This window comes from Chlamydotis macqueenii, chromosome 12 (genome assembly GCF_036417535.1).
Source record: "Chlamydotis macqueenii isolate bChlMac1 chromosome 12, bChlMac1.mat, whole genome shotgun sequence".
NCBI classification, from domain to species: Eukaryota; Metazoa; Chordata; class Aves; order Otidiformes; family Otididae; genus Chlamydotis; species Chlamydotis macqueenii.
The window spans coordinates 16,333,273-16,348,154 of NC_141567.1; the positions used below are offsets into that span (position 1 = coordinate 16,333,273).

Consider the following 14,882-nt stretch of genomic DNA (forward strand, 5'->3'; position numbering starts at 1 on the left):
GGGAAGGGGATCCCACTGGGAATCTGCGTGCAACCCCTTGGTCTTGGTGGGAGCTTTCCTCATCCAGCTCATTGCTACGGTCTCCCCTACGAGCAAATGGTGCAGGTCACCCCACCCCAAACACATCCCACAGATCCTAACAGACCAGGAGAAAGATGCTTCAACCAGTAAACCCGGTTTCCCTGGGCATTCACGTAAAGTACCACTAAAAATGTACCATGAATACAACCACTCAGGCTAAAAAACCCCTCCTGGCTTGTTCAGCCGCACCATTGAAGAACGAGCGTGCGCAGGGCATCACCCCCGTGTCCAGGGGACCCCACTCACTGGGCTCTGCCCCCGCAGCAAGCAGCTTTGAGTGACCCCCAACTTCTTCATCCAGCTTGGCGATGCAGAGCCATTAGTCATTGTACTGTACACACGAGCAGCTGTGCCAATTAGTGTAATTAAGACACGAGGGCCAATTAATCTCTTGATTATGCCTGCCATTCACTTATCAGCTGCTATTATGGGAAGATCGGCTTTTGTACCTCTGCTTTCTATGCAAATAAGCCGGTTATGATGCCTTCATTACTCGATACACAATTACCCAGTGCGGATACCCATGAAATCGAGCATGGACAGATTGCCAACACACACAGGCCGGAGCCGAGGTGGATTTTGTGGTTAATGGCCTCTCTGTTTCTGAAAGTGCCACCTCTAGTGGAGTGCCGGGACCTGGGTTTTGGGGAATCGCTGGTCTGGTGATGTGGGGGAGACCAGGGAAGAAATGCTTGTGGGAATCTGATCGAGCCCTTGCCAAAATTGGCTATGTCTCATATAGCGAGAAGGACATGGGCAGAGAGCCTGTGGCCAGCTGGCCACTGAGGTGGCAGCAGCTGATGCCACCCTAAACAGGCAGGATGGAGGGATACAGGACAAACTGCTCTGGGACAACTCCCAGGTGCAGGTCCAGGGAAATCACCCTCCATGCTCTGAGAAGAAGGGTCCCAGCTGGATCCCATTGCCCTGGGCTGCTCCTGGCTGGGTGGGGGCCTTCCTGCAGCCCCCAGGTGTGCCTCATCTGGGCTGGGGCTGCTGGGATCGCTGGTATAAAAGGCTCCTGGGCAGCATCTTCTCCATGAGCTGGTTTTACTGGGGTCAGAATGGGGTTTAGAGGCAGCTTGGGTATAGCTCTGTTATGCTGGGTGCTGGCTGAAGCAGCATCTTACAGCCCTTGGGGTTTCCCTCAAAGGGACTTGGGGGTCTTGAGGATCCGAGGGGATTCCTCTTGGAGCTGGCCCCGTGTGCCTTCCTTCTCCCAGCCTTCTTCCTGGGCATGGGTGGATGTTTCTCAGCTCCAGGCTGCAGCCCCGCTGCACCCCGTGGCCGTGCAGTGCCAGGAGGCGCAGGTGGTGGTCACGGTGCACAGGGACCTCTTTGGCACGGGGCGCCTGGTCAAGGCTACAGAGCTGACCCTGGGTTCAGCTGCCTGCTTGCCTGTGGCCCAGAGCGCTGCTGAGAGCACAGTGACCTTTGTGGCTGGGCTGCATGAGTGTGGCAGCACCCTGCAGGTAAGGTGGGATGCTGGGGTGAGGGGCTGCTTCATCTCTGGTAGTACTGTGTACGGAATGGGCCCTTTCTGGCCTTTGACCAGCACTGGGTGGATAAATGGGAATTGTTGTGGACAGTTTAACTGCTAAAGAGCAGTGTGCTGTCATGCTGCCTAATTCATCTTGGCAAAGATCTCAGTCTTGGGAATGATCTGGTGAAGGTTATGCAAGGACTTGGGGTGAAGGGACTTTGTGCTGTGGTGAGAAGGGGCTCATCTGGTTGCAGCAGCTTTCTACTACTTGACTTATCAGATCTCCCAAATGTCCCTTCTAGGTGACCCCAGACTCCTTGATCTACAAAACAAGTTTATCGTACAAACCTACTCCTTCTGGCAACATGGTCATCATAAGGACCAATGCAGCTGTGGTCCCTATTGAGTGTCACTACCCTAGGTGAGCAAAGGTGACTGTCTGCTCCCATGGATCTGAGGTGGTGGCATCTTTGTTAACACTATATCTTCCATTTAGGAAGAGCAACGTGAGCAGCAATGCTGTCCAGCCCACGTGGGCTCCCTTCCGCTCCACCGTGTCAGCAGAGGAGAAACTGAAGTTCTCGCTGCGCCTCATGAATGGTGGGTGCAGACCTGGCAGCCTTGTTTCCCTCTGGTTCCTGCTTTGGGCCGTGTTCTGGGAGCCTAACAGAGCTGTGATCTGGGCTAAAATAAAACTTGCAGGAGTACTGGGGCGGGGGTTGCTCCTTGGTTAAGATATCCCATGTGCAAGGGAGGGTGTTGTGCATTTCTCCAAAGTGACCTGTAGCCTTGACTCTGCCTTGTAGATGACTGGAGCACTGAGAGACTCTCCAATGGCTTCCAGCTGGGGGAAAGCCTGCACCTCCAGGCTGATGTTGCTTCTGGGGACCATGTGCCCTTAAGGCTCTTCGTGGATGACTGTGTTGCTACTCTGAGTCCAGACAGGAACTCCTCTCCCCGATACACCTTGATTGACCTCAGTGGGTAAGGGATGTGGTGTTCTCTGGGTGGTACTGGTGTATCTGGCTGGGATGTCCCTGACTTCTGACCCTTGTCCAGGTGCTTGGTGGATGGGAGATCAGATGACACCACTTCAGCCTTCATCTCACCAAGGCCAAGGGAGGAAACACTGCAGTTCATGGTTGATGCATTCAGGTTTGCAGGAGACAACAGAAACCTGGTGAGATGTGGTGCCTACCCCTCCTTCCCCCAGTGTGTTCAGAAGCTGTGCTGTTCTGCATGAACAAACTTAATTAACCTTGGATGTTGGTTTAATTTCCCTTCCAGATCTATATCACCTGCCACCTGAAGGTCTCCCCAGCTAACCAAGCCCCAAATCCATTGAACAAGGCCTGTTCCTTCAACAAAGCCAGCAGCCTGTGAGTAGCTGGTGCACACAGGGAGGGGGCCAGCCTGGAGAAGAGGGCTTACAGGTAATTCTGTTTCAGTTGGGCTCCTGTGGAGGGTACTGGAGACATCTGCAGCTGCTGTGAGACTGGCAACTGTCCATCGTATGGAGGATACTCCTGGAGAAGTAACCCTCTGGCCAGATGGCCAGCGAGGCGCTTGAAGAGAGACGTCCCTTCCAAGCTAGGTAGGGCTCTGTGTCCAAAATGTGCCTGCAAGCCAGGGGACTCGCCAGGTTGGGATGGCCAAGATGCTGGCAGATACTTAGCTAATGTGTTCTTAAGGACAAACCCTGCTCTTCTCCAATATCCTTGGGCATTTTAACTGTGTCTGTGTCCTTATGTTTGAAACTACTGGAAACCTGCTTTTGCAGGGCACACGTTTCCATAAACCCTGAAATCCAGACTAAGTGGGAATTATCTCCACTGTAAACTCATTCATGTCCATCTCTTCTTAGATGGGACCTTAAAGGAGGCTGAGGCTGAAGTCTCAGTTGGACCGCTGTTAATCCTTGATCCAGCTCAGGGATTATGGAGTTCCTCAGCACCAGCAGGGAAGACCCAACATGGTATGTGTCTTCTGTGACTGCCTTCAGGTCTCAATTGAAGGTGACTCCAGGCTGATCTAGTTGTGAATCACCATGATTTCACACCTGGACTGAGACTTTCTGGTATAATCACCAAAAGACAGTCTGGGGGACTTCTTCCTGCCTGCAAGTTTGTCCACTGAAGGATGGTAGAAAGCCAGTAAATGTGTAGTAAGTGGATATTGTCTTTTCCAGGTGCTGCTGAAGGACTTCCCACGCTGGTCCAAGTTGTCATGCTCACGGCAGCCACTGTGCTGAGCTTAACTGCTCTTGGGCTGTTTCTTGTGTGCAGAAAGTGTAGCTGCCCTCCTGGAGTGTCACTGTAACTCCCCAATCCTAATAAAGAAACGTTTCCGTCCTCTCCTTGTGTCCTCAGTGGGGAGGAGGGACAGCAGTCAGCCTTGGCTCTGGTCTGCTCCAATGGGATGGGAGTTGGGGCTGTGCTCATGCACCTTCCTCCAGGTAAGCCTGGGATGGCCACAAGCTCTTGGGAAGCCACCAATGAACCATGGTCTCAAAACCATGGAGACCTGTTGCCACCTGAAAGTGTCTCTCAAACCACAGCACTTGGAGATGGGAAGTGTCTCTCTGCAGGAGGACTTTCCAAATGTCCAGCACTGCTGCTGAGGCATGCTGTATGGTCCTATGCTTAGCACACAGTGCTGTGCTTGATGGACCCCTAAACACTGGCTACAAACAAGGTATGGCTCCTATTTTCAGGCAAATGAGGAAAGAATTTATGCTGCTAACAGATGTGATATGGATTCCTGACTCTAGAAGTCCTGTTTGTTCCTCCTTGGCAGGGGTGATACTGAGGGATGTGATAACAGCAGTTCTGTCTTGGGCTTGTTGGTGTGTTGTTGCAGCCTGGGTGAGGAGATGTACCTCCTGAAGGACACAACAGCAGCTCTAGCTCTGGGATTTTTGTGGGTGCTGGGGCTGAGTATAGCTTCTGCTCCTGGGAGAACTGGGGAAAACTTGGTGTTGGAGGTGAATAAGGGCTGAGGGTGATACTCTGCTGTATGGAGAGCCAGGGAGTAATGCCTGGATGGGGAGGTGGAACTGGTGACTCTGTAACTAAGACAAAGGGGATAAATGGGGAAAGCTACTGGTCCACCCACTCTAACAGATATGTATATATTTTTAAATATAAAGGGTGGGGAGATCTCTCATCTGCCTAGATTATCACTGCATCTCCTTATAGCAGCCTTGGTCTTTGTCCCTGCTGTGCTGGAAGAGCTGTGCCATAGGGCACTGGAGTCCTCATTGCACTTAAATTGAGTCAATATGCACAAGACAGGCCTTAAAGCTGTGTTAAATTGTTCTCCTTGCTCTGTGAACTTTCCCTCCTACACAGGACAGGCTTATTCTGACTTAGGCTTGAGGTGTTTTCTGCCTGGTGGAATTCAAGCTGGGTGTAAGCTTTTAGTGTCTTGACTCTTAATCTGGTGAGCTGAGTACCAGCGGCACTTCTCAAGAACTTGAGTAACAAACATTTTTCAAAAGTAGTTTGCTTACCCTGGGCTGTGTGCCACTTGCAGCCAGGTACCTCAGGGAGCAATGGTCACCTCCAGCCTGACCTGGAGGCTGTAAGATTTCATTATCCCACGGCTGGAGGGCCATGTGCTTTGAGGTGCTACCTGGTGTACAGATCATAGCTCTGCACCACGTGAAGAAATCACCTTGTTTTCATGTGGTGTGGGACCCTGTGCTCCTGGGGGAGCACAGCAATGGGGTCAGATTCCTTGAAGGCTTGGTGCAGGTGACCCTCATGTGCTTTGCAGGGGGAATTCCTAAGCCTGTTGGATGCCCTCCATCCTTCTAGTCTAAAAGACCTTATGCTTCCTGTTCTTGCTTTCTATATCCTGGGAAAAGTCAAAGACCCGATGCTTGCAACAGCCTCTTCTGAGCTGAGGAAACTGCTCTTGGCCCTGGATAAAGACTAAAAAGGGGCAGAGCAGCAAGGCTGACTCAGAGCAAAGACAACAGCCCCAGTTCTCCAATGTTTGGTCCTTTGCTAGCATCTCCTGAAAATTGCTGCTGTTAAAGGCATTACCTAAATTTGGCAGCTGAAGGCTGGAAACAGCACTTCTGCCCTGGAGCTCTTGGGCTGTGATTTAGTGATGCCAATTCTCCTTAGAGTGTACTCCAGCAAAGCCTGAGCTCAGCTATGGCTCTGCCAGGGAGCCTTGCCCAGCTCTGAGGAATCAACTTGGCGCTCTTGCTCTGGGCCTCAGCAGGGTGTGGAGCAGGAGTCCCCTCCCCAGGCGAGCTTGGTTGGAAAGCCCGGGGATGATGTCTGTAAGGTGAATGTTTCCTGCTTCTGTTTTCAATGAATTGAGTAGCTGAGCTGAAATAATCAGATGGAAAAATGAGGCAGCTGTCTAACCTCTTCTTTGGGCTGAGATATTCCCACATCAGCCTGTCAGCCTTCATGTTTTATGCACAAGCTACTTCCTGAAGGAGCTACAGAAGATATTTAAAAGTCCCCCCTTTTTTTTTTTTTTTCTTAATTTTTACCTTGACAGTGTGACATGCACTGTGAGGCTGGGCTGAGTGTGCGGCCAGGCTCTTGGTGCTCCTCCCAAGGGCAGTCCCACATGCATGGTCCTCTTCGGTCTGTCTTAAGGCTCCTTGCTCATCTATGAAGCTGTTGGGTCTGATCCTATTAGCACTAATCCTTCAGCCTGTGGTCAGATCTCCTTTGAGGTCCATCTTCTACCAGGAAGACTTGTGCTGGGAGATGCTGTGCTCCAGGCTGTCCTCCCTCCTTCCAAACCCCCTTCCCAGCCCAGGAGGGGCTGCACATCAGCTGCTGCTGCTTAAACACTGTTGACTTCCCCCATGGTAGCCAGCACACATGTGAATTTTAGTATTATGATTTAACACAGCTATGAATTTTTTAATAAATTACTAAACCCAAACAATTTTTTTTTTTTATTCCTGGTAAATAGAAGAAAAAAACCTGCTGAGGGTCAGAGCTTGGTGGAGCAACTGCTCCCAGAAATCCAGCCCTGAGCTAAGGTTCCTAAAGCTAGGATTACCATAGGTAGATGAAGGAGCTGGGGAGGCAAAGGTGTTTCATGGAGGATGATGGAGTGTTTAACCAACTAAGGGACCAGGAAGGATTTTGGATGCTCTTAAGGGCTGGGCAGTGTGGGTCCTGTTCCCAAAGACAGTGAGACCTCTTCCTGGAGCTGTGCTAGGTGACATTGCTGGCCCATTTTTCTTCTCTGATTTAACACAGCATGTGCAGTTTCTTGATAGATGAAGAGAGAGCGTGTTGTATGTGCTGGTGGTGATGCCCAACTCCACTGCTCTTCCCCACCTGTGAGCCCCATTAACACCAATCCTGTAACTGCTGCTTCTGAACTTCATTAACATTCATTTTGCTTGCATGCGCGAACATCTGAGTAAAGACTTAATTAGAAAGCTGTAGATGCTGGCAGAACAGTCAATCTGTGGGAATTAATAATGTGGACAAGGATGCATTGCGGTTATTCACATGTGTCTCCAGCTTGCTGTAAGTGCCTTGTTATATGGAGAAGTTGGTGATAGCATGTAAGTGGCCTTCAAGGCAATTAATTAAAAGAAAAAAATAATTTACCATGTAGGAGAACACTTAGTTACTTCTTACAGGAATTTCAGAGTAAAAGTGAGCTGCCTTGTATGTTCATTTGCAGATTTGCACTGTCCTGTGGAAGTGGTGTGATCATTATCGCCCACCTCTCTTCTGCACAGCAGGAGTTGCTGTCCCTTGCCGGGCACAGCCCATATCTTACTAGATATCAAGAACAATTAAAGACAGGGTAAAAGAACTAGTTAACAGAAGACTTTCCCAAGAAGTGAGCTGAGGCTTGTAGCAACTTCCTTTTGCAAGCCTGCAGGAGTCTGTGTGGGTTTGGAGGTCCTGTGCCTGGGTGGGTGGCCTGGCCACTTCCCCATGGAGTTGGTCTTGGAGAGACAGCAACAGCCCTGGACCAGCCTGGATGTGGCCACTTGGACAGCCAGGGAAGGGTGCACAAGCTTTTTGCACTGCTGTGGCATCAGAGGGCAGGCTGGAGATGACCTTGGAGGTGCAGCAGTAACTGCGAAAAGGGAAGGTTGAGGGGAAAAGAGGAAATGTTCATTTTAGCCGCTCCTTCATGTCTTGATACAATACTCACGTTGCCAGATGTTGTTCTCTCTGACCATGGTGCACACTTATCCTCCAGCTCAGAGGGCTGAGGTTTATTTTTTTTTATTTTATTTGATATGGCAAGAGTTAAGGTGCTTCAACTCCAGCCCTTTCCTGGTACTGCCATCCGCCCTGCAACAGAAGGGACCTTTCTGCAAAGGATTCCTGGTCCATCAGATAGATAGCTTAGAAAAAAAATGCAAGCAAATTTTCCAAATCTGGTTGCATAAACTCCAGGTAGCTGAGGCTAGGGTATCATTTCAGGGGTTTATTTTCCAGTTTGGAAAGGAAGGAGCCTTCCCTGTTATCCTTGCTTGCCTTGCAATTACATACAACCAAAACCTGGTTCGTGGAGCTGTGCAGCCATAGGGAGGTACATCTGCCCAGCCCAAGGACTTCCCAGCCTTACTTATTGTGCCTGGTGGTTGGTTTTTTTTGGCTTTTTTTTTTGTTTGTTTGTTTGGGGTTTTTTTGTTTGTTTTGTTTTTAGGTTTTATTTGGTTGAGGTTTTTTTTTTGTTTGTTTGTTTCCTTTCTCCCTAAGCCAATAGCCCTCTTGCCTTAAATGTTTCATGTGTATCACTGCAGACCTGGCCATTTAAATAGGAGGCTGCAGGCACCTGTGCTCTGTGGTGCAAGGGCCTCCTTTCCACCATCAATTTACCCCTGTGAATAAACTCCATGATGTCCAAAGGATCCTATTTCTGCCCTAAACGTCTTCTGTCTTGCTTTTTTTGGCTGCAGTTTGACCCCAGCTTGGGAGCTTTAGCCATGCTCTCCCACTGCAGAAGTGTCTATGCATCAGCAGCTCCTGGAGTCCTGTGGACAGGTGGGAAGCTCATTAAAAAAATAAATATTCCTTGTACTGACAGAAAGCGGGAAAAATAGTCTCTGGTGTTTTTAAAACTTATAGGATAGCTTGGGTTGAAAGAGACCTTTAAAGTTCATCTAGTCCAACCCCCTTGCAAGAAGCAGGGACATCTTCAACTTGATGATTGTCTGGGTTTCTTTTTTTTGTTGGTTGGTTGTTTATTTCTTTTGTTTTGGTTTTGTTTTTTTTTTTTGTTGTTGTTTTTTTTTTTTCTTAAAGCTAAGAGGTGTGGGGAGAGGGGACCTACAAGGGCTTTTCCATTGCTTCTGTTACGTGGGGCTGGCTCTTGCAAGGGGAAACCACCCTAGATGTGATGCACTTGGATGCGAAGGGTCCAGGGATTTATTTCTTGAGTCATGTCAGGCTGAGGACATGACACGAGTTATGTCCTTCCTCAGCCCTGTGCATCTGCACAGGTCTCTGGACACTAAGGAGGACATTACATTTTGATGCCCGACTTTGTGCATTAAGCACGTACACACTGGCAGCTGAGTATCAGGGCTGATTTCCTAACAGTCTACGCTATTAATGCCCTGTCTGCACATGTTCAAGGAAATTGCTACACATTTTTTTTCCACCTTTTTCCCTTTTTATGATGCCCAGCAAAGCAGAATGTTATTCTAACCCTTGGAGTGCTGCTGGTGGAGCTTTTACCAGCAGTGACCTTTGCAAAGGTGTTTCCTGCGCACTTAAGTTATTTGTGCTAAATAGTATCCGTTGTCCCTGCACAGACCTGGAGAAGGAGCTGAAAAGGAAAATTTCTGGTATCTCTTAGGGGTTTTCATTCCCATCTGAGAGACAAAAGCATTTCCCCAAGGAGCTGGAGTTAATTCACTTCTCGTGTTTTAGCTGCCAGAAAAACGCACCACAGTATAAATGGAGATGAAGAAGCAAAAGCCATTTGAAAACACCCCCGATAAATTAAAGTTTTCCCATATTTGCTGAGATAATTTAGCGTAATTCCCTGCTAATGAACACTTCTTGTTCATTATAGCTTTCCTAATTCAATTGGAGCTCTAAATGCTAGCTAGCTTCATTACCAGCTAATATTAATGTAATAAAGCAGGTTTTAGTGGAGTCCTTCATCCTCAGCGAGCTTTGTACCTAGGTGCTGTGCAGGTGAAGGGCTGAGAGGAGGAGGAGGAGGAGGAGGAAGGTCAGGGATGCTGCCCACCAGAGAGGCTTCGTGGGTGCTCATCAGCTTCTGGGTGAGCAGCATCATCTCCTGGTGGCCACGTCCAAGGACCATGGGGTTGCCCTATCCTTGGCAGAAAACACCCTGTTTCCTTGCAGCATCGGAGCCCTACAGGGAGGAAAACCAGAAGCTAAAAATACGGTCATTGCATTAAATCCATCATCAACTGTTGGCTCATCACCAGAGCAAGGGGAGTAGCCCCATCGCACCACAGCCCTGGCTTTACTTTTTAATACATATCACTTGCTCTTTAATAAATGTACTGTAGGAAAGGTAAAGAAGAAGAAAGCAGAGCACAGGTGACAGTTGTTTCTGAAGACTTGTACCTAACTGGCTTTGATGGCTACGTAGGGGAGAAACATCACTCTGCAGCCCCTCGTTCTTCTTTTCTCATCTTCTTCCCCCTATAAACTTGCACCAGAGGCTTTGGCCAAGGCTGATGCAGGATGGGGGATGCATGGTCCCAAGGAGCCTTGCCACCATCGCCCCTGTACGGCTGGGGAGCCGGGAGGGACAGGACCAGCTCTGCCTCAATCATGTTCTTTGATGCAAATGGCTCCATCCATAATTTAAGCTCCGTGTTGCTTACACTGAGTAATCGTCTCTGCTCTGGCTGAGAGGGGCTGGGGAGAGAGCACTTTCTTTTTTCAAGCCTTTTTTTTGTTGTTGTTGTTTTCTCCCAAAAGTATTTCCTAAGTGCTGGGTGAAGAGATTTTCGCACATTGCATCGAGCACCTACCAGAGCCCGAGATCTGGGTGTTGTCCAGCATCCCAAAGGTGATGGTTGGTGTTGTCCCAGAGATGAACCATGGATGATGTCCCAGGGTACTGCATCAGCCAACTAGTGAGGATGTAATTTTTTTTTTAATCCCTCATTTGAATCCATAGGCGCTAGTTGTGAAAAGACATGTTTTAATGTAAAGCTGAGATGCGGATGTAATCCCACCGCTCCAGGTTACGAGGTTCCCAGACCTAGTCCTGACACCTCTTGGGACATTGGGCACAGAATTTCATGAACACGTTGGGTCCCACCTGGCTCAGGTGGCCTTGGGGACACAGCTCCACTCCATTCTGAGGCCAGGACATCGCCAGACCCAGTGGCAATGCTCCTTACTGTGAGCTGGCAGTGATGCCTTTGATTTTTCCTGCTTTTTTTTTTTTCCCTTCTAAGAGCCCCAACATTTTAATTATTTATTTGGAGCGTGGTTAATGTTTTGTCTGACGTTGTTCTGCCAGGGGAGCCCCGGTACATTTTGGTTTAGCGAGATCTAATTAAGAAGTCCCATCAAGCATGTCATCCCTTGTCTTACAAGCACCTCCAGGGCTCCTCTGACGCGGCTGCGTTTCGGCAGCCTCAGCTGGACGCAATGGCTCCGAGGGGCCTGGTGCTGTTCTAGAGGGTGCTGCCCTACAAAAAGGGGGTGCTCCAGCCAAGCACCCCTTGTCCCAGGGTCAAGGCAAGACCCAGATTGCTGCTGCCTCCAGAGTGTGGAGAAGCACTTCTGGTCTCAAATTTGCCCTTTCTGGTTGCCTTTTGAGGGGGATGCTCTCCTCCTGAGAGCAGGATGTAACCAGGCTGAAGCTGCCTGGTCCCCACATCTCCACTGGAGATGAAGCGTGGGGTGATGACAACATTCACCCAAGTAGGTTATGTGACATGGGGCCTGGCACAGGTCTCCTCAGCGGCAGTGAGGACAGAGGCAGCCCCTGCGTGGGGCACCCTTGTGTGTCTGCATGTGTGTATGTGTGTGCATGTGTGTACCTATGTGCATGTGTGCCCACTGCCACCCAGTGGTGGGAGAGCACCCAGCCATCACCCAGCCAAATGTGTTTTATAAGGCGAGATAACATAATAAATAAATATAAGCTTCCCGTTGGGGTAGGAAGGGCCGTATCCATGAACCGGAGGGTTGAGCTCCAGGAGCGGTGGCCACCGGAGAAGTGGGTTTTGCTGGACTGGAGGTGGTGGCAGAGCTGCTAGCTCAGTGTGTCAGGCAGAGACCCTCACCTTGAGTCTGGTCTCCCATTGCCCTGAAGGTATTACGTGTTCTGGGCAGCCTCACACAGGACCCCCACTCGCACCCTGCCTGTGGCCCCAGAAGCCCATTCAAGCTCAGCCTGGTGCTATTGGTCCCTGCTTGAGTTGTGCCACAGGGATGCTGCTCTCCAGCCACACCCATCGACCACAAACTTATTCCTACCTTGCCTTGGACCTGCCTCATCCTCACCACCTTTCCTGATGCTCTGAGCTCCCTGTTGACACCAGTTTTCCCCTTATCGCCCCTTGCTCTGTTGCTGAGGGTGGGATTATGCCTTTTGCCCCACTACTGGGCTCCCTATCCTTCTCTTCTCCTCTGCTGGCACAGCAGGAGGTTTTCTTCTCCATTCTTGGGTTATCAGCCCTGGAGAAGGCTGGACCCCACTGCTCCATCCATGAGGATGGGGGAGGCGCCCCGGCCGCCAAGCGACTGGCAGACATCCTGCGGTTCGGAGGCCTCCAGCAAACTGTGAAATTACAGGCCGGCAAGTGCCAGGCGCAAACGAGGATTAATTAGTGTGCCATGGCCATGAGCACTCATTTCAGGCCCGTGTCTGGGCTGGGCTTGGCTTATACATCTCCATCCCGCAGCTACCAGGAGGGCTCGGCTGGCAGAGGCTAGAGAGCAGTGTGAGCAGGGGAGCTGCTCTGGCTGGGGTTTTAGTGCCAAAATGCACCAGGGTGAATCTAAAACCCAGTGCTGAGTCACCGAATGCCCTGATCTGTGGCGTCCATGCACCTTTCTCCTCTGACGGGGATGCCTGGGCTGGGGTGAGGAGGAGGAGGGATGCAGGATGCTATGAGAGCTCCCCAGGACTGTGTTTATGCTGGGGGTGGGCACAGTTTTGGGGTGCAGTGAGCAGCGTGGCTGTGCTCTGCTCGGCACGAGGCTCCTCACTTCCTCCCCGTGCATCTGTTTCTTGCGAGGAGATAACCGCTGCCAGCGAGTTATCTGGCTCCAAGGCTGGAGATAAGCGGAGGGGTGGAGGATGCAACCCCTGGCTTGCTGCACTGCGGAGCAAAATCAAGCTGGGAAGATGCAGCCGAGCTTCACTGGCCCATGGGGACTGTAGCTTTTGGGAGGATGCTCCTTTTCTCCCTGTGGAGCAGGGCACCCTGGCTGGAGGGGTGAGGATGAGGAGAGGAAGAGCCTTCACGGTTCCCTTGCAGGGAACAAGATGGATTTAACTCCTAAAAGCTGGAAGGTGAGGCTGAAGGAGCGCTCCTCTTGCAGCTGTAGAGAAACGTCATCACACCAAGTGCCGGTACATCGCTTGCGGTGATTCAGCTGCAGAACAGCAAGGAACGACTAAGACAAGATGCTGTACATTAGCAGAGGCAGGAGGCACAGCCTCTCCCTTCAAAAACAAAGCATTTGTCTTCCAGCTGCAGTGAGCCGTCGGCTCTGAGCAGTGCGGGGGAACCTGTTAAAAACCCAGGGATGCTTTTACCACGTGATGGGGCTGGTTGTAGCCTGGCCTGAGCCAGGGCTGTGTGAAATAAAACCCATCACTATGCGGGGAGAGCTTGCTGCAGTCCCTTGAGAGCAAACTGTAAAAGATTTGAGCAAAAAAGCTGCCTCTGTGTATGGGGACAGCTTGGGTTTTGGAGTCCCAGGGGTGGTTGGGATGAGCGCAGAGACCCAGTTTGGGGTCCCGTCCGCTGCAGAACTGGCCTTCCCAAAGCCCAACCCCAAGCTGAAGCTCTTCCTTAGGCTGGAAAACATCCTGTTATCCACTTTGATGGCTGCCTTTCATGTCAGCGAGCTCAGAAATGAAGTCTCCAGGCAGTCAGGGGCTATTTTCAGCCCTCACCGAAGCGAGATGTAGCGAGACAGCTTCTTCTGGGGAGAAACTTTCCAGCTGGATTTTGTGAGCCGGAGGGATTGGGTGAGCTCGGAGGAGTTTCTTCAAAACACAAACCCCAGCAGAGCCTTTTGTAATTCAGGTCAACTCAAACAGCAGTCATGGGGAGGGCCAGAGCCACAGTATTTGAACATGAAGAAGAAATTCTTCTTTAAACCCCATCAAAACCTGGCTCTGGCTGGAGCAGCCACCGAGCATCCTTCCCGGCCAAAAATCAGTGGCATGCATGGCAGAGGTACCCACCGTTCTGGGTCGGTGGCCAGTCCCTGTCCTCGTTTTATTGCTGATGGTTTCTTTATTGCCTCTTTAAGGAAACATGAACCATTTGCCCCTTCATTTGCTGTCTCCAGCAACTCTCTGGTTGATGTTTCAGGTGTTTCCCTGGCCCCCCAACAGGTTTTGGGGGCCAGGGAGGGGTTGGGGATGGAGAACAGGGATGTTGCCAGGATGCTGTGGGGAAAAGGCTCATTAATTTGTTAATATATGATGTCAAGAGAAAGACAAGGTCTTTTCCCAGACCAGCTCCAGCTCTATCCCCCATCGCCCTCCCCATGGCCATGGGCTGACCCGGATGACCTGGATCTTGTCCCTGCAAGAGCAAAATCCATTAATTCAACTTCATTAATAACTGGGTTGGTGGCACAATTAATAACATCATTAATAACTTTGTTACTGGTGTAACAAAGCCATTTTTACTAGTTTGAATGGTTTCTCCGTATTTGTCTTAAGAATCATTCCCATCCTCTTGAATTTTACCCTGGGGAAAAAAAAAGAACAGCAGGGTTTTTTTTGCTAAATATCAGTAGCAAAACCCCTCTGGGTGTGCAGGGAGCAGCAAGGACATCGCCCGTGGTTCTCCATATATCAGCAGTGGCTTTTATTACCCCTCACCCTGAGCAAACGATAGCGGAGGAATTGCCCCCGTTTCTGTTTACCCCTGTTTTATGGAGGTTTTCCATCCGTGGGCCCGAAAGGTTAACACAGCTCTTAACGCTGCCGTCACTTGGATTTATCGGAGAGCACGAAGTAAAGCTTGCACAGCTGTAAATTCATTCTTAATAGAAATGTGGGGGAAGAAGTTATTACCCTTGTCCGTATGGCCCCGGCTGCAGCAATTGGCTTTAAATCCCTGGCCCCAAGGTGAGCGGCTTTGCCCTGAGCTGTGCAGGAGCCTGAGCTT

At 50.3% G+C, this 14,882-nt stretch overlaps 1 protein-coding gene across 1 annotated transcript; it reads left to right on the forward strand.

The window, feature by feature from the left end:
* Nucleotides 1–1,145: 1,145 nt before the first annotated feature.
* LOC104485248 (zona pellucida sperm-binding protein 3-like) lies at nucleotides 1,146–3,883 on the forward strand. Its single transcript, XM_010127533.2, has 9 exons — nucleotides 1,146–1,553; nucleotides 1,867–1,985; nucleotides 2,061–2,164; nucleotides 2,371–2,548; nucleotides 2,624–2,744; nucleotides 2,852–2,943; nucleotides 3,013–3,158; nucleotides 3,429–3,539; nucleotides 3,753–3,883. The coding sequence occupies exons 1-9, from the start codon at nucleotides 1,146–1,148 to the stop codon at nucleotides 3,881–3,883; spliced, it is 1,410 nt and encodes a 469-aa protein (XP_010125835.2).
* The last annotated feature ends 10,999 nt before the right edge of the window (nucleotides 3,884–14,882 follow it).

Excerpts from the sequence above, each read along its gene's own strand:
- LOC104485248 (XM_010127533.2), top strand. The coding sequence starts at position 1,146 with ATGGGGTTTAGAGGCAGCTTGGGTATAGCTCTGTTATGCTGGGTGCTG. Across the intron at positions 2,165-2,370 it reads CTCGCTGCGCCTCATGAATG|ATGACTGGAGCACTGAGAGA; the intron begins GTGGGTGCAGAC and ends TCTGCCTTGTAG. Across the intron at positions 3,159-3,428 it reads AGACGTCCCTTCCAAGCTAG|ATGGGACCTTAAAGGAGGCT; the intron begins GTAGGGCTCTGT and ends ATCTCTTCTTAG.